This window comes from Stenella coeruleoalba, assembly GCF_951394435.1.
Source record: "Stenella coeruleoalba genome assembly, chromosome: 15".
Lineage (NCBI taxonomy): Eukaryota > Metazoa > Chordata > Mammalia > Artiodactyla > Delphinidae > Stenella > Stenella coeruleoalba.
The window spans coordinates 37367635-37390886 of NC_137161.1; the positions used below are offsets into that span (position 1 = coordinate 37367635).

The following is a 23252-nucleotide window of genomic DNA, read 5'->3' on the forward strand; positions in this document are numbered from 1 at the left end:
GTGGTAATTTGTGAAGACAGCTTTTATTTAGTTAACCAGAGTTTTCTATTTATTGTATTGTGGTGGGTTTCAACATTTAACAAGATTATCCTTCAGGAATGAAAGTCCGAATATACAGCGTTGTGGCTATAAAATTAAATACTTAGCTCCATGCTTACGATACTAATCGGCACGTAATGGTGTAATGACATATTAGTAATTCCAAATATTTATTTTAGTTCATTATTCAAACTCTTTTGTTTGAGTTCAGGCTGAGACTTTACAGATTGTTTTGCAGCTCTCTGTATAAAATATGTTCCGAGATGGATGCCTGTGAAGAAAATCCCAGCTACAAGAAGCCAGTTCTTTCTGATCCATTTGCTATTTTTCATTTCTTCTTTCAAACTCAAGCTCAGACTCAAAGCTGCTTCTTTCTATAAGAAATAAAAATAAAACATTTTAGAGAAATAATTCCAAAACATTTAATAGATTGTAGTTTAGTAATTACTTTTAATGCTCTGCTCCTTCTTTAGAAAAAGGAACTATCCACTGGCACAAACCTCCCAAAATGAGAAATGTAAATCAACTTAGACTGAACATTCATTTCTTTATTCTTCAATGAATCCCTGCATGAAAAAGTATTGATATTTTAATAATTTTGGAATGCACAGTAACACAGCTAGAAAGCTTACAGTACAGTTATTCAAGTATGATATATGCTTCTAGAAGACAAATGCCATGTGAAACGCATAGAGTTTGGTCTCTGGGTCCCAAATGTTTTTATTCTCTTACATCAAGATCTGGTGGTGTTTCTTCTCTAAGTTTCGTTTGCTTGGAAACCTTAGGTGTGAATACAAGTGCATTTATATCAAATCCTGCTTATAAATAATTATGAAAATGAGATACCTGTTGGGATTCCTAATACAGACACTCTCTAATGTTCAGTCGACATCCAGCTAGACAAATCCACACAACACATTTACCAAAGAATAAACCATGTTTTAATTTTAAATATTTGGCTAAATTCAGAGCAGTTTCCTGTAGTTTTACCCGATCAATCAATGATTTTCAGTTTCGATGTCCTATATCTAACCGTCCCCCAAATTTTGGCTAATGACAATAAATACAAAAGCCAGGGAATGTGCTGGATGACAAGGAGAAAAATAGGATCTGATTTGCAATGTGATCTCAAAGAGGGTAAATAATATAAAATGCTATCATTTACCAAGTGTGCTAGCGCTTGTACTAGTTTCCTTAACGAGGTTGGAAGAAGCGTGCCTGAGGCATAAAATACTGATACTATAATAATATGTGGAAAGGATAAAAACCTCAGGTCATAGACCTTATCTTTTGAGGCTTGGTGCTTTGAAGGTAAAGGTTCAGCCAATTATTAGTTATTTTCAGGAATATGCTAACCATTGGACAGTGTTTAGCACAAATAAAACTAATTGAACTACTCAGACTACAGTACTACCCAGAGCTGTCTATGGCACAATATGATACAGACCAAAAAGGTGATTTGAAGATGTGCAAAGAAGATGTGAAGAGAACAAGGGAATGCTATGCAAAGTGTTCTTTTGGTTACCACTCCTCCCAATTTAGTTAAAGGGCTGTAACCATGGCAACTGGGCCCAAATAAAGTGAAAGCAATGATGGCCAGCTTTCTCCCTGCAATGATAAAGCTATAGTCATCTCTTTTTATAGCACGAGGAGGAAAAAAAGTTCCTGTTCATCTTATGCAAGGAACAACAAAGGTACTTAAATATTATTTCAAAGGTTATTTTAGATTTGGCAAAATCTGTGAAATACATTTAAATGAAAGCTTAGTGAAGTGACTTCCATACATAAATTTGCACGTTACAACACACACACACACACAAACCACAAATCATAACAGAGACTGTGATTAATAAAGTGATTTCTCTAGTTACTTTTCAATACATAATAGTGACATACGACTTTTCAAAAGCAGAATGCCAAATTGGCACCTCTAACAGTCTTGTGGTAGTGAGACCAGTAACCACATCTTTTGGCTAATATCTCTATAAAATGAGAAAGGAAGAGAGTGTTGGTGACTCCCAAATCATTTTTAGGATGTCAAAACTTGCTGACTTCTGGTCCTATGTCTAGATCTAGACAAAATAAGGTACAATTGAAAAAAAAAAAAAGAAACGAAACACAGGGCTGGCTTATAGCATAGGTTTGGAAGTGTCAGTTCAGCTATTTCTTTCTTCCTAACAATGTGACCCATTATTCCAAAAGTTACCATCACATGAATGGCCCTGACTATTCCTGGATGCACTGGCCTGGCAGATGGGCTTTTTGCAGTGATGGATAACAATTAAATAATACTAAAACCTACATGACTATATTCTAAATTCAGAGCTTTAAAATATGATTTAAAGAAATATAAACACGTAAAATATTTTCCTAAAAGGAATCAGGGCTCTTTGGAGAAGTGGCTGATTCTAGGTCTGAGGCAAGAAATAAACTAGATGAGCTGGGGACATTTTTCTGCCAAAAAGTAATAATGTTATTAAAGATCACTTGGATCATATCAAAGGGCACAGGAAAAGAAAAAAAAAAAAACGACACAGGAGTCAACTTGGAGGGAATCTAAGATGGGACAATTTAAGCATTAAAAAGAATACTGACAGTAATAGACTGAGATAATTCAAATTTATTATAAAAACTGATAAAGGGAAATAAACCATATATCTTGCTTTTCCTGTATAAATGCATTTTGAGGGGTAACTGAATAGTTGAGGCAAAGTTGGTCCAGCTACTAAACAGAGAAGAAACAATAGCATTTCAGCAGCATAATTTTGCAACACCTAATGAAGTAATGGACTACACCGTCATAGTGGTTGGCAAATTATAGCCCATGGACCATATCCAGCCCACTGCCTATTGTGTAAATAGTTTATTGGCTCACCCTCATGTACTGTGTATGAGTGCTTCTGTGCTAGAACTTAAAGTTAAATAGTAAGAGTTACCATTAACTTTTTCAGTGTGATAATATACTTGTGGTTGTATGTGTTTATCCTCACCGTTAAAGATACATACCAAAACCTGAGACTTGCTTAAAAGTATTCCAGCAATAAAAAAAAAAGGGAGGGGATAGCTAAAAAGAGATTGGTAAAATGTTGATAATTGTTAAAGTTGGGGGATGGATACTACAGAGTTGAATATACTATTCCTCTCTATTTGGGGTTTGTTTGCAACTTTCCATAATAAAAGTAAAAATTTTTTTAAATAACAGACAGATACAGCACATTCTTTTGACGTACTTCAACCGCTAGGACATTATTACTCACCTGAAGGTCAAAATGGTATATTAAAATAGAAAATGTTCCACAATTATAGGGTTACAGTTCTCCATCTGGGGCCAAATGAGTTTCATAATTCATTATTTCTTGGATTTTAGAAATACAATATAGTGTATAACACCCATAATCAAAATAATATGGTGTTTAACACCCAGAATCAATATAATCATAATACAGTATAACACTCATGATCAAATACAATATTTCTGCAGTGAAACTAAGTATTCATATTAAGTGGAATAAAGATTAAATTGCCTCATGTCAGTTAAGATCAACTAGCTACGGAGTTATGACAAAACCTTTTAGATTTTAGAACTTTCTGGATTTGGGAATTATTGATAGGGGTCTATAGACCTGAATTATATTACTATATGCTCTTATTTCAGTGACTCTGAAAAGTAACAAATTACTTTGAAGCTAAAATATTAGTCATTCTTTGGTAGCCATGGGGGATTCGTTACAGGACCCCCCACTCAGATACCAAAATCTGCAGATTCTCAAGTCCCTTATATAAAATGGGGAAGTATTTGCATATAACATAGGCATATCCTCCCAGATACTTTAAATCATCTCTAAATTACTTATAATACCAATACAATGGAAATGCTATGTAAGTAGTTGCTTTTTGGAACTTTCTGGAATTATTTTTAAAAATATTTTTGGTCCGTGGTTCACTGAATCTGTGGATTTGGAACCTATGGGTACGGAGGGCTGACTGTAGATATTAAGGAATAAATACAATTAGTTTTATTTATCTTGGAAAAATCAGAGAACAGTAATAAAGAAAAGAACCTTTTGCAAGTTACAGATCTGTAAGTGCGACATGGATTTATGGCAGGGGAAAAACTGCTCCTTCGGATACAATTATGATCCTGGTGACACTGCTAGTGAAAAGGGCAGGACAAGTAATGGACTGACTGTCCTTTCAGGCAAGTGTCAAAGCTTTCTGTGGAACCAACTTTTCTAGAAGCAACTGTAGGATAATATTTTGCCAGTGGTTCATAATAAAAACAACAGGTTAACTCACCAACTTAGGCTTTTATTGTCAGAGCCCTATACTTTCTTAAAGATTATGTTTCCCATTGTTGGAACATGCCATTTGGTTGACCACATTAAATCAAACTCACCTGAAGCTCTCAAGTCTACTATTTCCCTGGGAGGTAGTTCTTCTCAGGACTTGTGACTGCCACTCTGCCTGGCTCAGGAAGGTCATCCTTATTAGGAATTTGGAAGACAGGGCTGCTTTTGATCCTGTGCCACCCCAAATGTATGAGCCCAACTAGAGGTACCATAACAATCAGAACTTTGTAGTCTCTCCAGAATTTCTGAAAGCTCATAGTGCTTCAGCATTAGTGCACCTAAGAAAAGGCCAACAGTTAAAAGAAACAAAATAAAAAAAATCCCTCAAATTACATCTATATATACCACCACAAGCAGAATATTGCACTCTAATAAAAGCTGCCTGTTAAAAGTTTTTGGTTACAATACATTGCAATGTTAATTAACAAAAAGAGACGTTGTAGACTTAAAGGGATGGCAGGAAATCAGGCTTGGTAAGCTTATAAAGTAATACTAAACGTTTAGCCAGAAACTGTAAAGGAGCAATATTACCTGCTCGGAAAGCCACTGGAATCTTTGGAAACACTCATGCATCAGAATCGTTTTCTGGGCTTCCCTGGTGGCACAGTGGTTGAGGGTCCGCCTGCCGATGCAGGGGACACGGGTTCGTGCCCCGGTCCGGGAAGATCCCACATGCCGCGGAGCGGCTAGGCCCGTGAGCCATGGCCGCTGGGCCTGCGCGTCCGGAGCCTGTGCTCCGCAACGGGAGAGGCCATAGCAGTGAGAGGCCTGCGTACCGCCAAAAAAAAAAAAAAATCGTTTTCTTCATTGGTCCCCACCTTTTTGGCACCAGGGACCGGTTTCATGGAAGACAATTTTTCCACGGACAGGGGTGGGGGGTGTGGGGTAGATGGTTCAGGAGGTAGTGCGAGCGGTGGGGAGCGGCAGATAAAGCTTCGCTGGCTGGCCACCGCTCACCTCCTGCTGTGCGGTCCGGTTCCTAATAGGCCTGGACCAGTACTGGTCCACGGCCTGGGGGGTGGGGATCCTTGGTTTTCTTTATATAATTAAGTATACTTTCTCTGAGCCATAATGAAGTTAGATTTTTTAAAAAAATATATTTAGTCACAATTTTCACAGAAGAATCAAATGGCAATCTTAAATATGCAGTAAGAATTCAGATTCTGCATTCTGACAGGATGTGAGTGATGATGCTTCAACTGAGATTGAGTCATGCATGGATTCCAACCGTAGCAAAAGACTTTTGGTTTGGACTCTATGAATTAATGCCATTTCCACATTTATGTGCTGAACCACTGGATTTTAAAGTGTTTACCCTTATCTCTAATAACTATACCCTGCAGGGGTTACTGTCAATCCAGTTTACATGAAGAAATTGGGGCCAGTAACTTGCCTGGAGTTTCAAAGCTCAGTAGTATTGAGAACAGTCTTTCTGCTCTATCTTTGATTTGGAAAGCATGGAGTGTAGCCCAGGAAGTCTGTTTCTGATGATCCGCTGGGTTTGGGAACTTGAGTCCGTACAACTGGACTCCTTATACTTTTTCACTTAAGGGCACTCACTAGGCTTTAGTGATTAGCTTATAGACTTGTGATGCTATGAATGGACCTGCTCTCCAAGTTCTTTTCTGGGCACAGGACAGTAAGGACTGCTTCTACATCTACAGGATAAACTAAGAATTAGGTTCAATTGCATGTATATGAGTTTCAGTATCGTAAAATTTCTTACAGTAATTTTGTGTGAATGCCTTTAGAAAAATGCCTGAACAGAATTTTCACTTATTCCTTCCCTTTTAAATCAAGATTAATATACAGGACTAGTGAGCTAAATACCTAAATTGTCTCTGTGTTCCGTATATACATATTAGAAAAAACAGAAGGCTTAGAGTTATGCCTATGTACATATATTACTCCCAGCATTAGAAACCATTTCTCGTTGAGGTCCAAATTCACATTTAATAAGGACTTTGTTGCTAAGCTTAAACAAGTTAATAGATGGAAAAAACATGGCCTACTTTGTAACTCCAAGTATTTTATGCCTTTTTCTTTTCTAAAGTGCTTTGGCATCCTATACACTTCTTGCAGCCTTTAGAGACCACACCTTTTATTGACATGCTCATGTTCTATCTTTGGAAAAAGTCAATCACAAATAACTGTATCATGATTACATTTCCTTGCAAAGTCCACTGTGCAAAAGCCTTTGGGACATTTGAGATTTGAGGAAACAATAAAACCACTGGGGGAGGCACCGGGTGACTCGGAGTAAGTAATGAGGGAAGAACTACAGTAAGGGTTACTTCCTAGATGGAAGGAGGGACTGAGGGTGCACCAAAGTCAACCGGCTTGTGTTGACTGATAGGTGGTATTTTTGTCCACAAAATACCTTGAATTAAAGGGTTAGAAGATACTGTCCTTCACATCCAGTCTCAGTACCTAAGGTGACTTTAACACCTCCAACTCTGTCCCTCTCAACACGAGCTTATCAAGTCACAGTACTTTTCATAGATGGCATCTCTGCTCTTCACTGTTTACTTCTCATGATCACTAACATAACTAACATATGATATGTTAGTTTTGTTAGTTTTGTTTTGTTTGTTTGTTACTTTTTCCTGAGTTGCAAACTTTTAGGAAAACAGCTTACAGCAAAGAGTCATTTGGATAAAAGGATATAATAATAAAGTTGACATAAATAACTCAATAATTAAAATTCAGAACAAATTAAAGTACAAGCTATAACAGCAATCTCTGGAAAGTGTGGTACTATTCTCTCCATGTAGGTCACAGGATGAAATGTGATGTATTGAGAATTAGGATCAGATTAGGATCAAGTTAGCTCCCTGTACTCAATACATCTTTGGGTCATCACTGTGTTAAGGACAAAGGAGGGTGCTCCATTTTATTTATGTTGTGCTTAACTACTATTTTTTTTTTTTTTTTTTTGTGGTACGCGGGCCTCTCACTGTTGTGGCCTCTCCTGTTGCGGAGCACAGGCTCCGGACGCGCAGGCTCAGCGGCCATGGCTCACGGGCCCAGCCGCTCCGCAGCATGTGGGATCTTCCCGGACCAGGGCACGAACCCGTGTACCCTGCATCGGCAGGTGGACTCTCAACCACTGCGCCACCAGGGAAGCCCCAGACTACTATTCTTTTCCACTAGAATAACTTAAGGATCTATGCATCTTTTTGTAGATATAGGTTTAGTTAAACCTGGGAATTAGTACCTATTCAGGCTGAAAACTCTTATTTGCCAAATTACCACTGAGGCCCAGTAACAGCACTTCCTGGTTAGTAACTGATGTGGACTGATTTAATGATTAATTGCTGTAATATTTGCTCAACACCTACATGCCCCCATTTCCTCAAATTCTCCATATCTCACACATTGATTTGGCTAATGGGGGTGAGAGAGCAGGTAACTATTTTCTGATGATTATCCTGTTGTCCTTTGAGAGGCTTGGAAAATTATTAGGATCAGGATGACAGGGCTTTTTACTTTACAAAGTACTTTCACAGTCTTCACATTTAAATCCACATAAAAACACTTGAGTATCACACCATCTGCATGATAGTCCATCTCCACCAAGCAAAATGGACTATTTTTAAATGGCACAGTAACCTTCACCTACTTCATTTCGCTTAATAGCTTTCCAGCATTTTACATGTATTCTGTTGCTTAAATAACCCATATTCTATGGCCAGACAAGTTAGACTTCACTAAATAAGGCTCATTGTTAGTTGTAAGAAGAAGACAACAAACTAGTCAGTGAAATGATGCATTCCTTATTTTCTTCATATCTTCTTGTGGAGCTTTTAAATACAGTCCATATATTTTGGGGATAAAATTTTGATTTAACCCATTTTTTTCTCCTAAAGTCTTTTCGTGGGTTTTTTTTCCCAAAATGAAAATCAGCATTACTGCCGTTTTCTAAAAAATATAAAATTGTCTTACTTTTTTAAGTTAGAAAATACAGATGTAAGAAAAAGAAAGCTAAAATATCTGTAGCCATTTTGGTTTTCACAAAAATGTGATTAGAATATACATGCTGTTTTGTAATCGTTTCTTCCCCCAAGAATACAAATCTTCATTATGATTTTCAGTGGCTGTATAGCTTTTGATTTATGGCAATGCCCTAATTTGACAGATCGCTGATTGATAGAAATTTGAGATTTTTTTCAGTGCTTTATTGCTAAATATGCTAAGAATAATAAGTATTTTTGTAAATTCTCCAGAGCCCATGCTCATAGCTGCTACATGCTGCTTCTCAGGATGATACAAAGTCTTACTAGAATACCTAACAATTAACTCATTTTTCTTTTTTTTTTTTTTGCGGTACGCGGGCCTCTCACTGTTGTGGCCTCTCCCGTTGCGGACCACATGCTCCGGACGCGCAGGCTCAGCAGCCATGGCTCACGGGCCCAGCTGCTCCGCGGTATGTGGGATCTTCCCAGACCGGGGCACGAACCCGTGTCCCCTGCATCGGCAGGCGGACTCTCAACCACTGCGCCACCAGGGAAACCCTAACTCATTTTTCAAATGAACTTACGAGATGGTTTTTAAAACCGTGACTTTTACAAAGGTTCTCGGTGCTGGGCAGCAGGGAGACAGGGAGCTCCAACTTGGGGGATGAAAAACGAAGCTAGATACAGCTTATCTTAAAATGGTCCTTCCCCCCAAACATTTGGCAACAAGTTATTCCAGGTGGTATGGAACTATTTTATGGACTCGAGAGATTCCTGCGTCTGAAACAAAAATTTCTCAAGAATATGCTCAACATGATCAGATTTGTTGGGCAATAAGAGGATGGTTTCTAAAATAAGCTAGTGCTTGCTGTTCATTCACTGAGCCTTTCAAGTTTGCTTGGAGTAAAGCAGCAACAGAAATAACAGCAGGAAGACTTCTTTCCTCTCCTTACCCTCCTTTAGTCTGCCTGCCACTGCCCTTATCTTTCCTGAATCTTATTTAAACACACTCCTAAAAAAAAACCAAATAAACAAAACCAGAAGGTATGGAATGCTTTTGATGGAGGAAACCAAGAGAAAGGAAATGAGATTAGTAAATTTTACATTAAGTAAAACAGAAAGTAGATGTTTATGGCTTTATCCATTGAAATGCCTTTTGTTTAGAAAATGTTTAGAGGCCATCAACACAGATTATGCTTTCTTATACTCTTCTTTCAAAAATGTATACTTTGCATTATTCAAAAGGTTTCATATTTTTTCTCATTTTGTTTTCATAGCAATTTTATGAGACCACTTTATACATGAGGAAATTCTAAATGATTGATTCCAAAATTACTGTCAGCTAATTGTGGCACTCATCTTAGATTCTGGAGTCCTAAAAGTCTTGGTTGGTATTCTTAACAGCAATTTTCAAAAGTCAAGAATTAGTATCCCAGCTTTGGCAATAAGAGTCAATCAGAATTTCCAGTGCACGATGATGGACGAGAACATTCTGGGTGCATGGTGCACACTTGTGAGGGTCACTGAAGAAGGCAAGTATCCTGGTGCATTACACCTGGCATGTTTTTCTTCTCATGTCAGGTACACTGGAGGTTAACAAGTCTTGTGCCACTTGGTCCAAAATGAGAGGGTAAAAAAGCCTATCTCCTCCAAAAACACACCCATGATCTACTAATGGTTGAGATCAGTGGGGCTAATTTTAGTTCAGTTTTTTTAGCTTAGTTCTTAGTACGGAATGAATAGAGAGAAATTAATGAACAGAATGGAGAAAAGCTTGCTGTATCTCTGCCTCATTAAAATATCGTCATCTTTTTGAGTGCATATAAAGGCCAAGAAAGGAAAACACTGAGAGATATGCTTCAGACCACAAATACTCTTTACATTTAAGGCACTAATGTGTCTAGAACAGCAACTTTCCCTCCCCTCAATTTGTATTACAGAGATTACCAGCTCTTCAATTTCTACCATTAAGGCCTCTGACAGGCTTACTGAAACTTGTTACATTCCAAGCCAAAGGAGGGTTTCTTGGCGCTAGAACTGGTCAGTAAGGTGAAGGGCAAAGAAGGGCAAAAAAGCAGTTAAGCTCCCTAGGAAATCCTAAACAACCTGGCTCTGGCTATCAGATTACTCTTTCTATGGAGCATCAGGTCAATTAAAACCACCACGCTTAGCTACTGATTAGGCCTACAACAACCTGGACGCAGGAAATACTGTGTGGAAGGTTCTCATTTTGCCTACTGGGCTTGCTGGACGCCACCTGCTGGTCTTTTGGACACAGTGTAAGGTAAATTCTTTATGTCTTCATTGCTGCTCTGCTTAAAGTATTTGGGAAAAAACAGTAATGTTTAACAATTTTTAAAAAACTACTGAATGTAACTTAAACATGGAGAACGCTAAACAGAACGTTGAACAATTAATTAACCCAGCTCTTGTGACTGCAATATTCGATGAAGTTTATTGGAATTGTACAATGCCTTTTCTTTTAGCATGGCAATGTTGGTTTTTAAGGATCTGTGAATTCTTCATTCCTGAGTTCCAATGACTAACCCTGAAAATAGTTCTTTTTATCCTCAATTGTTAATACAGCAGTTCACATTTTGGCAGTTTTTGTGTACACATTAGAAAGGACTGCATGTTGTCTTCAGGCCTATTCAACTGACGGGCGTGCTAAAGAGAACAATAGCTTCCTTTTTTCTTTTTCTTTTCTAACTACATCACCTAAAATAACAGCTTTGCTGAGCTTTTCCAGTCTTGGAAAAACACAGGTACCAAAAATGTTACTGTCAATTCTCGATGAACTGAATGGACTACACCTGAGTTCTAAAGTTTCCATTCTGCAAAATCCTACCCCTACCTTGACCTACAGGCAGTAGCTGGGCTGCTGACAGCACAGCCTCATCAGGAGCGGGTCAGGAGTACGCACAGAGTACGGTGAAGGTCAAGTTATGTGTAAGCATTTCATGATCTCGGTTATCCCCCACTGTTACAGTGAATTCAATGTATTTATAAATAAATAATATACTGAAAGCATCACGAATTTTATAGGGGAGCTTTACTAACTGTCAACAGCCTAAGATGTGACAAGTGAGTGACTGATTAGCGACTAATGGGGAAGAGACAGTCTTACTGGCAGGCTGTGGTTTATCAGAAAGGTTTGGAGCGTTGTTATAAAGTTTACAGAGTTGTCTGAGAATCTTTCCATCCCCTTTCACTGTCTTTACAGCTGGCTGCCATTTGATGCCCAGATTGGTGGAGGAAGGGGACTGGGTACCATGCAGACAGCAGACTGTTCCAGATTAAGTGTGCAGCTGATTGGGTCCTTAGTACTGCAGCAATGACTTTATGTTCCCCTGGTCAGCTCTGAATCCCAAATGGGTTGGTTTCTGTCTTCATCATTTCTGAGATTTCTATTTTACTCTCTACCTTCGTTTCTGCAGGTAACCTACTGGCCAGAGGAAACCGTGGCTACTGGGTAGGAGCCCCTCCACTTCCTGCTCCCACATGCCCACCTCAGCTCCCATCTTCACCTCCTTCCTCAGTGTCTCAGAGGAAGGCCTGGCACTTCTGTTATCTGTGCTCCAGCCGGTCCCACGTGCTGCTTTGTCTTCACGGTTCCACCTCCATTAACCCCCCTCTTCTACCTTCCACCTCCCACTTGGAATTGGTCTTCCTCCTATGCAAAACCTGACCATTTTTCTCCATTGAAAAGAACTAAAAACAAATTCCCCAATGTAGCTGCCCTTTACCAGCCTTCCTTCCAGTACTACACACTCTGATTCCTTTCAAATAACGCATGTTTCTAGAGCCACTGCCCACTTCCATCTTCAAACCCAAGTAATTTGCTTTTGCCCCACTCTCCATGGAAACTGCCCTGACTATAAAGATCGCCCATCTCTCCCTTTCTCCGTGATCTCTCTGCACCACTTCTGATGAGTTCTTAAAACTCTTTACGTACCTGAGACTAGTCTGATCCTTCTCAGTCTCCTTTAATGACCCCTTGGTTTCCATCCACCTACTCCCCCTTCTCAAAGCTCTGTCCTGGGCCGTCTTCCCCCCATGTTCGTTTCCTGGGTGGCCTCATTCACATCCAAAGCTTCTGTTTTAACACATCCACCAATGACTCCCACATCTACATCTTCAGCTTAAACCCACTTATCCCACTGTTATTCCCCACAAGTGTCTAAACTCATCTCATATAACGATGAATCCTCTTTCCTTCCCAAACTGCTGTTCCTCCTCTGCTTCCTGTTTTGTTTCTTAAAAAAAGGCATTATCAAAATAATAATAATAATAATAAATAAAAAATAAAAAAGGCATTATCTACCATGCCATTCAGTTAGAAAATCTGGATATAGTGGACTCTGCCCTGTTCCTTATATTCCTCATCAAGTCAGTCACTCAATCCTCCATTTGACATGACATTTCTTTTATGTAATTTCTCCCCACAGCTACAGTCCAGACCCTCATTACCTCATGATCTCCTCGCTTCTAGTCCAATGGTTCTCAAAGTGTGGTCCCCTCACCACAGGCAGTAGCATCATCTGGGAATTTACCAGAAACGCAAAATCTTGGGCTGCTGCTGACCTACTGAATCAGAACTCTAGGTTGGGATCCAGCAATCTGTGTTTTAACAAATTCTTTAGGTAATTCTGAAGCTTAAGTCTGAGAACCACTGTTCGAGTCTATTGCCCACTAATCCATTCTCTACCCTCTTAACACAGCCATCTTGGGGAAAACAACAACAAATACATTCATGTTTCTGCTTTGCTTAGAAGCCTTCAGTGACATTTTTGACTAGAAGGTGAAACCTACATTTCTTAGTACAGCACAAAAAGCCCACCAGGATCTAGTTCCAGAAGGGAAAGCACAGCAAATTATTTTAGTAAGGATGTATTGTTGTGTAGTGATTAAGGGGATGAGTTGTGGAATCCTACTGCCTGGGCTTTCCATCTCTGCCTTACCACTTTGCAACTGGCTGTGACCTTGGATGAGTCACTTAACCTCACAATGCCTCAGTCCCATCACCCATAAAATGAGAATAATATTGACATCCATCACAAGGCTGTTGTGCAGTTATCACAATACCTGGCACTCAGACTGGACCCTGTGACTGTTAGCTATTATTTTGATTATTTCAAAAGGTTAAAAAATAACATTACTGGTGTCAACCTTGAGTGTAGAAAGAGAGGTCTGGAATGACTAAGGCAATTGGGTCCATAAACTATAGGCAGTTTCAGTTAGTCCAGATGTGAATAAAACCCCCAGATTCTCAAGAAAGAGGTTCTGACGTCTTCGGGGCTATTTTGATTACAGTAGGGTAGATCTGTAATCAGATTCCAGGATGTTATAGAAAAGATAACACTCAGGCTCCTAAAGTGAGGGCCAGGAAAGCTAATCAGGAAGGAAACCGGAAAACTCAAGGACAGAGCAAAATAGCAAAGACAGGGTGAGAGTTTCATATTTATTTCTCTGATAACAGTTAATGAAGTTAAAGTTGCCAGTGATTAAACATGAGAGTCCTAGTGTGATGAAGCTCTGAGTAACGATGGAAATCAAATTCTAACCTCCCGCACAAGTTACGATCTTAGGCAAATTACTTCTTTCCTGCCTCAATTTCATAGTCTGTAACATGGGGCTATATAATGAGGATTCCTAAGTATATATCTATGTATTTATTGCTTAGTTCAGTGTCTAATACGTGAGAAGTATTCAAGGCATGGTAGTGATTATTATTACTGTACGTACAGTATCTTCAATACACATCATATATAAAGACAGGCACTTCTGGAGATTCCTGTTTGACTAAAGCTCCTGGTAGTGCTGAGACAGGACTGACTGGATGAAGAGAGTTGAAGTTATGCTCTCCTTCCAGGGCAATGGGTATCCAATGACTGGTCACTGCAGTGGTACAAAGGCCTGGCGGTTCACCCAACTTGGGCCAACTATGAAGGCCCAACCCAGCACCGGATTTCCTGTGAGACTGGTGGAGGCCCTCCTTGGGACTACACTACAGCTCAACTTTTTCTATCCACCCAATCCTGCTTCCTTTCTTCCTTGGTAAGATCCAAAAAGTCCTCCCGAATAAATGTCCTGCCCACAGACTCCTTAGAGTCTGCTCCCCAGGGAACCCAATCTAGGACAATCTGGAAACATCTTGTTCATTTATCAATGTGCTTGTTTATTGTTTCCCCTTCCATCATTGAATATAAGCTCCATGTGATCAGGGACCATGCCTGTCTTGGTCACTGCTGTATCTGCTAACTCAGCACAGTGTGACAAATACGAATATAAACTGATGACGTTAATGAAGGAAAAACTGCAGGTACAGAGAGCCTCTGAAACAGCAACAGGATTTGTGGATGGTCCAATTTGGGAGGAAGATGTATATGACTTCAGGAGTTCTCCCTCTCAAAAAGATTTCAAAGCCCCGAATCCTGCTTCTGCTTTCAGAGTTGGTACTACCACGCTGTACAGAGTTCTGACATCCAGTTCCACGTCAGAGGGTGGCTCTCACCTCCCAGACAGACACAGGTGGCAGCGCAGGCGCAACTGGTGCTTTCACTGGGACACCTTTTCCTTCTACTTTACGGTGCCGCGCAGATGGGAGAGGAAGAAGGGTCTATACCTGGAACTCTACCTACACCACTGGAACACCTCCTCGCCATCTACATTCCTTCCTGCAGCAAGGATTCACTGCCAACAGCTGTTTTAAAGGTAGATATTCAGCTTTCTAAGGAACCAGCCTCCTCCTATTCCCCGCCCCCAAATATCCTTCAGTGACACCAGTGACCTTTCCGAGCGGGGAGGAGGCGCCCACAAGTCCCCCACCCCTCTCTTCGGCCGGGTAGAGTGCCGGCTTTTCCACCTGCGACCCCGTCACTCTCACCTGCGCACCCGCCGCTGCGCCGCCCCGTCAGCCGCCGCCCGCAGGCCCCTGAAGCCGAGCACCACGCAGCCGCAGCCACCAGTCCTGGCAACTCGCGCCCCGAGCTTGGAGACGGAGCACGCGCAGCTCTGTGGTTGGCGCCGGTCCCACTCGGATTCCTCTTCTCCGAGTTTTCGTGATGTTCTCAGCCGAGAACGCGGTGGCTGAGACCGGAAAGAACAGGGGGTGGAGCTTATTCAGTGTCAATCTCAGCAAGTTATTGAAACTGAAAAACTTAAATAACAGATCAAATGGACTTGTTAAGGCACAGTATCTTCCTTCTGGCGCGCACCTGAGAGGCACTTATTGAACGAAAAAGTGATCAACCGTTCTTGGCGGCTCTCGGGCCTCCTTCATTTGACCAATCACAGAGCGCCGGATTCCGTTGTTCATCGCCAACTCCCCGCCTTCCTTTATGGCTGCCTGGAAAACCTGGAGAAAAGGACTCAACAGCGACCATTTCTGTGGGTCCTGTTGGAGAGCGGTCATGCGCAGTGCGAGCTGGTGGCGCTCAATTAACAGCTTTTGCCCTTAGTCCGCCGTCTGGGGGCCTACGGGGAGTTCAGAAGTTCTCTGTTTCTGTGCCCCTCACCAATTAGATAATTTGCGCACTACGTCCCCATCCTGCTTTTTCGTTCGAGGACAAAAATTGTATTCCCCTGTACTATTAAAAAGAATTGTGGGAGAAATTATGTTCCTGGCTATTTTAAAATTTATCCGGCATTGTGAAAGTCACCTTTACCTCCTAACCTGTGTTTTCTATAATCTTCCTGTTCAAAGATTGGGGAGACTTTTTCCATCCTTGTGCTAGTAATTTTACGGGGTCAAGAAGCACTCTGTGAATGGACTTGAGAACACGGGGAGGGGGAAGGGTAAGCTGGGGCGAAGTGAAAGAGTGGCGTGGACTTATATATACTACCAAATGTAAAATAGCTAGCTAGTGGGAAGCAGCCGCATAGCACAGGGAGATCAGCTTGGTGCTTTGTGACCACCTAGAGGGGTGGGATAGGGAGGGTAGGAGGGAGACGCAAGACGGAGGAGATAAGGGGATATATGTATAACTGATTCACTTTGTTATAAAGCAGAAACTAACACACCATTGTAAAACAATTATACTCCAATAAAGATGTTTAAAAAAAAAAAGAAGCACTCTGTACGACAGGAACACTGCGTTTTATTTTTCTCTCGATCACCCCCCGCTGTCTAGCACAGTGGGTAACTGATTCTTCACGGACCAATCATGTTCACCTCGTTCTCGGCCCCTACGTAGTCGTCTTTTGCCGCCATTTTTGTTTTGGGCTCTCGTTGAAAACCGCGAGATCCTGCTCGGAGGCCATTTTTCTTTTGGGCAGATTTCGCGCGCTTCCCGGGCCGCTCGCTTAGTATTTCGCCGCCATCTTCAATCCTGGTTGTGGCTTCAAATCCGTAGTGAAGCAGCTCAGGTCATCTTGTGTTTGGGCGGTGGCAGAGTTCCTCTACGCGCCGGGAGCCCGGGGAAGCGGGAAGTAAGCAGGAAACGCGAATTCCCAAGCTTCTAAAGGTTGGCTTGAGAGCCTGCCGCACAGCCAGGTACTACTTCACCAGTTACTCTGGACAGTAACAAAACAAATAAAAGCCCGAACCCAAACCCTCTCACCATCATAGGTAAGAACTTGAAAATGCTGACAGCCTAAGATATTCCTTCCCTTGAACTAAACTGTTCGCCCATCTCCTCTCCCACTCTGTTTTTTTCCTTTGATTAGTGAACCTTTTCTGAATCCTTCTCCCTGTGCTTCCACCTCTCTCCATTGTTTTAAACATAAGGGTAATTAAATAAATAAATGTTAAAACAAAACAAAACATAAGGGTGCGGGAAGCCTGGGCTTGACAGTGGAAGTGTTGGTTTGGAAAAGTCTTTTTTTTGGGGGGGGGACAAAATGGAGTACAGTGAGTGGGCCAGGTATTTGTATTAAACACCCATATGTACTGATAGATTCCCCTTCCCAGACATTTTTTGGGTTGTGACATAAATATAGATTGCGTTTGTATATACTTATTCATTCATTTATTCAATACATTTGTTGAGTACCTAGTGTGTACTAGGCCGTGATGATTTTGTGTAAATTAAAATAAAACCCCTTTATCTCATGGGGCTTACATTCTGTCACCTTGACAGCTACTGGGTCGGGGCAAGTAACAGTATTCTATGGTTCTTAGTCCTGCTACGCTATACAAACAAATAACAAGTATTCGCTTGCTCCTTCCTCTATTCCCCTCCTCCTTTTATTTTCCCCCGGACTAGGAATAAGTCGTAATGACAGTTATTTCTTGGATCCTAGATATAACTACATTTGTAGGCCAACTGCCTTATTTTACAGCCAATATTCAAGTTACTTAAGGCCTTGTTGCTCCAGGTGTGGTCTATCTATCAGCCGCATCCGCATCACCTGGCAGCTTGTTAGAAACACATTCTGACTCCATCCCCAGGCCCACTGAGTCAGAATCTTCCCTACAAAGTGCACCTTAAGTTCAGAGACCATTGATTCCTGCATGGACTAAAGACAAAGACTCTTTTCAACTTGTGCTTCTGAAACAATATATGGTCAGTTTATTCCATGCTTTAAATGCAGTGGACATACGGCACGTTTTTTCTGTGCTTTTATCCATCAGCTTGATGTCAAGATGCCAATTTAGCATTCTAAAAGATTGAGAATGTCAGTCCCGTGTATTGTTAATGTAACTTTTGCTGTGATAATATCTCATGTACTTTGTGCATATTTTTAATTTATTTAAAGTTGAACTCAAAATCCTACAGGTATTCAGTAGTTCAATATCAACTTGGAAAACTTTGGGCCGTAGTTTACCAAAGCTGCTTTGGCCTCTTGCTTTCATCTGTCTTTTTAAAATGAGAACTCTAAATCTAATATGTCTTGGGGTTTCTCAACTTTGGCTGCTCATGAAAATCATGTGGGGCGCTTTAAAAAAAGACTCCAGGCCAGTATCAGTCAGAGGTTGTGATCCTGTGGCTGGAATTCAGGAACTAGTAAGGTATTTGAGAAATAGCAAATGACTTTTACATTTTCCACGTTGCTGTATGTTCGGTTTTTATCCTTTACAGATTTACTTAAAATAATTAGGAATTTGAAGACAGTGAAGAGAGTTGGACTGGGAATGTGGTAAACCAACTTCCTAGTTGGTTTGACCAGCCAATCAACTTGCCATTTATTCTGTGTCCTAAGCAAGTTGTCCAGCTTTTCTGTCTCTCTGTCCTCCATCTATTAATTGGGAAAAGAAGAATGAAGGTCCTGTTGTGTTTTATTTAGTCTTGTGTATGCTACAAAATATAGTGGATATTTATATTCTGTAAATGTGAGGAAGAAAAGTATTTTGCAAGTGCAATATTCATTGCTTTTGATTTTCCTATACTGTTTCTTATATTGTATATGCCAGTAAGCACAGTGGGTACAGAAAAGAACTCTAGAGCCAGACTCTCTGGGTTCAAATCCTAGTTCCTCCAACTACCAGCTGTGTGACCTTGAGCTGATTACTTAACCCTTCTGTGCCTCAGTTTCCTCATCTCTAAAATAGTGCTGGTATGAGGGTCAGATAAGTTAATGTAAGAAAAGTGCTTAAAATAGTGCCTGGCACATAGTCACAGCTATGTAAATATTAATTAGCTATTGTTATATTTAAGTCTTTGGATTATTAAGGTTTTGTTCATGCATGCAGATCACTTAAGGGGAAAGGTATTGTAGTTTCATGACTTTTCAGGACATATACCTGTTTGAAAAAGAGGGTGGTTTAAAGACAATATACCAAGCCAGGAAGATGTGTTAGTTTTTCTTTTAAATGGTCTTTTTCCCTTTTTCAAACAGCTTTATTGAGGTATGGTTGTCATACAGTAAATTGCACATGTTTAAAGTGTATAATTTGGTGTGTTTTACGTGTATACAGCCATGAAACCAACACGCCAGTCAAGATAATGAACATACCCATCACGCCCAGAAATTTCCTCTTGCCCTTTTGTAATCCCTCTGGCCTCTTTCTTCCAGGCAACCACCTGTTTTCTGTCACTCTAGATAAGTTTGCATTTCCTAGGACTTTATCTAAATGGAATCTTAGAGTATGTGCTATCTTGGGGGGTGGGGTAGTGTCTGGATTCTTTCACTCGTCAGAATGGAGAGCCATCTTCGTTGTTGTAGGTGTCAGTGGTTCATTCGTTTGTAGTTGCTGAGTAGTATTCCATTGCATGGATAGACTAATTTGTTTGCACATTTGCCAACTGAAGGGCATTTGGGTGGTTTTTATTTTCATGGTGCTCGTTTTCACATTGGAAAAAAAAGTCTAATCGTTTGGTGGCCAGGTCTTCCACATACAGAGAAAGCAAGAGGTGCCAGTGGTAAAACGTGTTTGTTTGGGACTTTGTCTTTGCCATTGTAGAGTTTATGAATTCATGTTTTCTGAATGAAACATGTAATAGCTTCTTAAAGATGCAGAACACATGCATTGAGTTTTTAGTGGATTGCATCTCTTTTTTATTGAGATATAATTTATATATAACATTATATTAGTTTCAGATGTACAACATAATCGTTGGATATATGTATATATAGTTAGACAACTTGGGCATTAGGAGTGCCGACCCTTTGTGCCGTTGAAAATCTGCATATAACTTTACAGTGCACCCTCCCCTTCCCATATCTGAGGTTCCACATCCTTGGATTCAACCAACTGTGGATCTGTAATACTGTAGTATGTATTTATTGGGAAAAAAATCCAAGTGAAGTGGACTCTCACAGTTCAAACCCATGTTGTTCAAGGGTCATCTGTATACAATACTGTATATTATTGTTAGTGGTCACCATACAGTACATTACATTCCCAGGACTTATTTATTTCATAACTGGAAGTTTATACCTTTTGACTCCCTTCACCCATTTCACCACCCCCTACCCCCTAACAACCACCAGTATGTTCTCTGCATTTGAGTTTGGTGTTTTGTTTTGTTTTGTTTTAGATTTCACATATAAGTGAGATCATATAGTATTTGTCTTTCTCTGTCTTAATGCCCATTCATGTTGTCGCAAATGGCAGGGTTTCCTTCTTTTTTCATTACTGAATAATATTCCATTGTGTGTGTGTGTGTGTGTGTGTGTGTGTATGTGTATGTGTGTACACACACACCACATTTTCTTTACCCATTCATCTATCATGGACACTTAGGATGTTTCCCTGTCTTGGTTATTGTAATTAATGCTGCAGTGAACATGGAGGTGCAGATACCTTTTCAAGTTAGTGTTTTCCTTTTCTTCAGATAAATACCCAGAAGTGGAATTGCTGGATCATATGATAGTTGTACTTTTAATTTTTTGAGGAACCTCCATACTGCTTTCCACAATGGCTGCACCAGTTTACACTCCCATCTACAGTGCACGAGGACTCCCTCTTCCCCACATCCTCACCAACACTTGTCTTTTTGATGATAGCCATTCTGACAAGTGTGAGATGACATCTTGCTGTGGTTTTGATTTTCGTTTCTCTGATGATTAGTGATTAGTCCATTTCATACATAAGGGAACCTGACATTTAGAGGTGCTGAGTACGCTGTCTGAAGTCACATGAAAAGGTAGGCTTTGAATGCATGTCTGTTTTACTAGAACCTGAGACCATGACTGCCTCATGGGTCAGTGCCTATGTCTGTTTCTGACAAAGTATTAAATAAAAATTAGATGTTGTTTATTAGTGAAGCATCCCACACAGGGCCAGGTGGGGATTTTCTGTGGGCCCAGCAGGAATGGGAGGCCCAGATCTTGGGTCAACTGACCAGGTTAAGGATATAGAGTGACTAAAAGGTAGGACTGTTCTGTGGACTTAATCTTTTTGTTTTTGAGCCCATTTTGGCATTCAAAGTTACCATATGAATAATAGGAAAAGATGATTCTTTTTTTTTTTTTAACACTGCAGTTACCTTTTCAAATTTTATCTAAGTTGTTGCCAGCAACAACTTTGCTCATTTGTCATTTTTCCTTGGTATTTTGTTAAAGTTTGTGATTCCTTCCTTGATACTGTCCTTTTGCATGTGTGTGATAAAATTAGATTGGGGGAGTAGGGGCAGCAGGTTATGAAATGATTTCTCGTTCTTGAATTACAGTTTTTCCTTCAAAAGTTCTAGGGCCTTTGTTGTTTCTGCTCCCATAGGTAATGAAAGTTTTTTAAGACGATAGAAGGAAGTATAATAATTTTCTTGATAAAAATTGAAATCTGAAGATTAGGAGCCTAAAGTTAATTTCTGATCTTTTTAATCTGGAGTAGTTGCTTTGGCTTGTGACACAGACCAGCAATGCTAGAAGGAAGACAAATGTGAATTTCAGAGTGCCTTGGATTTTCCCACAGAATAATCTAGAAGGTCACTGACTTTCTTTATTAGAGTTTATCTCTGCTTTGTATTTAAATGACAGGACAATCATGTGATATTGTTTAATCTACTTCCATTCCCTCCCAAAATTAATTTTCTTAAGGATTTTAGGATCTTTCCTCTTCAGTAAAGACACACGTGCACACTTATTTTTGGTGGGGTCAGACGCTATCAACGTCTCCTCTTTGTGAAAGAATGCCTGTTTTCAGGTCAGAAAGTGGGCTCAAGAATGCAGGATATAGGATGAGATGTTATTTGTAAGACCTACATACTTCAGCTTCTCAGTATGCTTATGTAAATTATATGCTTTTAGATATTTGGAAACTTGATCTTTTTGGAGATTGTCCTGAACGTCTTAAAAACAGGGTATAAAGTAAAAATTCCACTGAATGTAGACTCAAATTGGTAGCTCTGATAGGAAGACTTTTTAACATTTATGCTTTAAACGCCAGGCACTGAGCTTGCTGTTCCGTCCTGAACGTAACTCTAAGAGCCTAGGAAAGTAATTTTTTAAGGTGCGTGTTTGCTTTCTAAATGTGTGTGTGCACATCTATCTTTTAATGATCAGAAAACAAGTCCAGAAAAACCTGAAGATGTTTCCAGGGTAAAACTTAATTAATACAGAGGCTAATAATATCTTTTCCATTCAAATGAATGTTAGGATGTCAGTATTTTAAAGACAAAAACAAAAAGCACTGAAAACCTCACATTTATGGCCTTCAACCATGTGTCTGTTGCCTATTCAATGTAAAACGCTTCCATCTTCTGTTTACGTTTATATGCATATAAGGTCTCTCAACTTTGGCTGCATGGTATGTGTAACTTAAGTGTTATTTATGTATTGAAATAGGACCAGAGTGCTTTGACCTCCTTTTTAGAGGGCTTAATGTGGAATTTGGGATTTGGAGACAGTAAAGATGCATTAGATTATTAGGTATAAATCTAAAAAAATAATAACACAGTCCGTAGCCACTGATTTAAGTAACATCAACAGACTCAAGTTAGCAAACTTGATGGATACCTGTGCCGTGCTCCAGGTATCAGAGAGAATGAGAATGGATCCTGTCCTCAGGAAGCTTACCGTCAGACTGAGGTGAGAGAGAGGCTGAGGACCAGACTTAGGTGTGAGAGGAGAGGGGGTGTAAGAACACTGCATGTTCAAGGGCACGTGCTGGCGTTGGCCGTGTGGAGGCCTTGAAGCTGTGAAGGTGCCTGAGCTGAGAGGTGGAGGTGTGGGCAGGTGTGGTGCTGTGGGAGACCTTGGTGAAGAGCTTTGAAGAGGGGACACCTGCTCAGATACCTCTAGTGATGGTTCGGGGGATGGAGAGCTGCAGGGATGGAGACAGCAGGTACTTGAAGAGGCTCTGGTTGCGGGGAACCTTCAGGATAACCAGCTCTTTGGGATCTGGGACTTCCTGGCATCAGCAAGTCATGATTTTTTCTTCCTGTGAGAGGCAGACAGGACCATCTGTGACTGTCATCTGTGCTGTCCCAGACAACAGGCACTGAGAGAAGAGAGCAGTGTGTGCTGTCCCCAGATTCCCTGGCAAATGGTCTTTCTGTATTTAGACTTTAGCTTTCTCAGGTTT

General features: G+C 40.4%; 2 protein-coding genes across 3 annotated transcripts in view; one reads left to right on the plus strand and one right to left on the minus strand.

Annotated features, from left to right (window-relative positions):
- Positions 1-5: 5 nt before the first annotated feature.
- Positions 6-16587, minus strand: LOC307197854 (uncharacterized protein). 2 transcript variants are annotated; one of them, XM_079944313.1, is made up of 3 exons: positions 15562-16587; positions 15231-15433; positions 184-413 (listed from the first exon to the last, which is right to left on the minus strand). In XM_079944313.1, exon 3 carries the CDS (start codon positions 369-371, stop codon positions 210-212), a length of 162 nt encoding a protein of 53 aa, XP_079800439.1. In that variant the 5' UTR covers positions 372-413; positions 15231-15433; positions 15562-16587; the 3' UTR covers positions 184-209. The 2 variants fall into 2 exon arrangements, with proteins under 2 accessions (XP_079800438.1, XP_079800439.1); XM_079944312.1 differs by lacking the exons at positions 15231-15433; positions 15562-16587 and adding an exon at positions 4436-4564 and having other exon boundaries at positions 6-413.
- Positions 16588-16775: 188 nt separating this feature from the next.
- Positions 16776-23252, plus strand: part of SLX4IP (SLX4 interacting protein) — a 181650-nt gene continuing 175173 nt past the window's right edge. The window contains 1 exon segment of the mRNA XM_079946416.1: positions 16776-16913. The gene's annotated coding sequence lies outside the window, so the exon portion shown is untranslated.

Bases quoted from the DNA above. Each gene is read 5' to 3' on its own strand.
- LOC307197854 (XM_079944312.1), bottom strand. From the start codon at position 371: ATGAAAAATAGCAAATGGATCAGAAAGAACTGGCTTCTTGTAGCTGGG.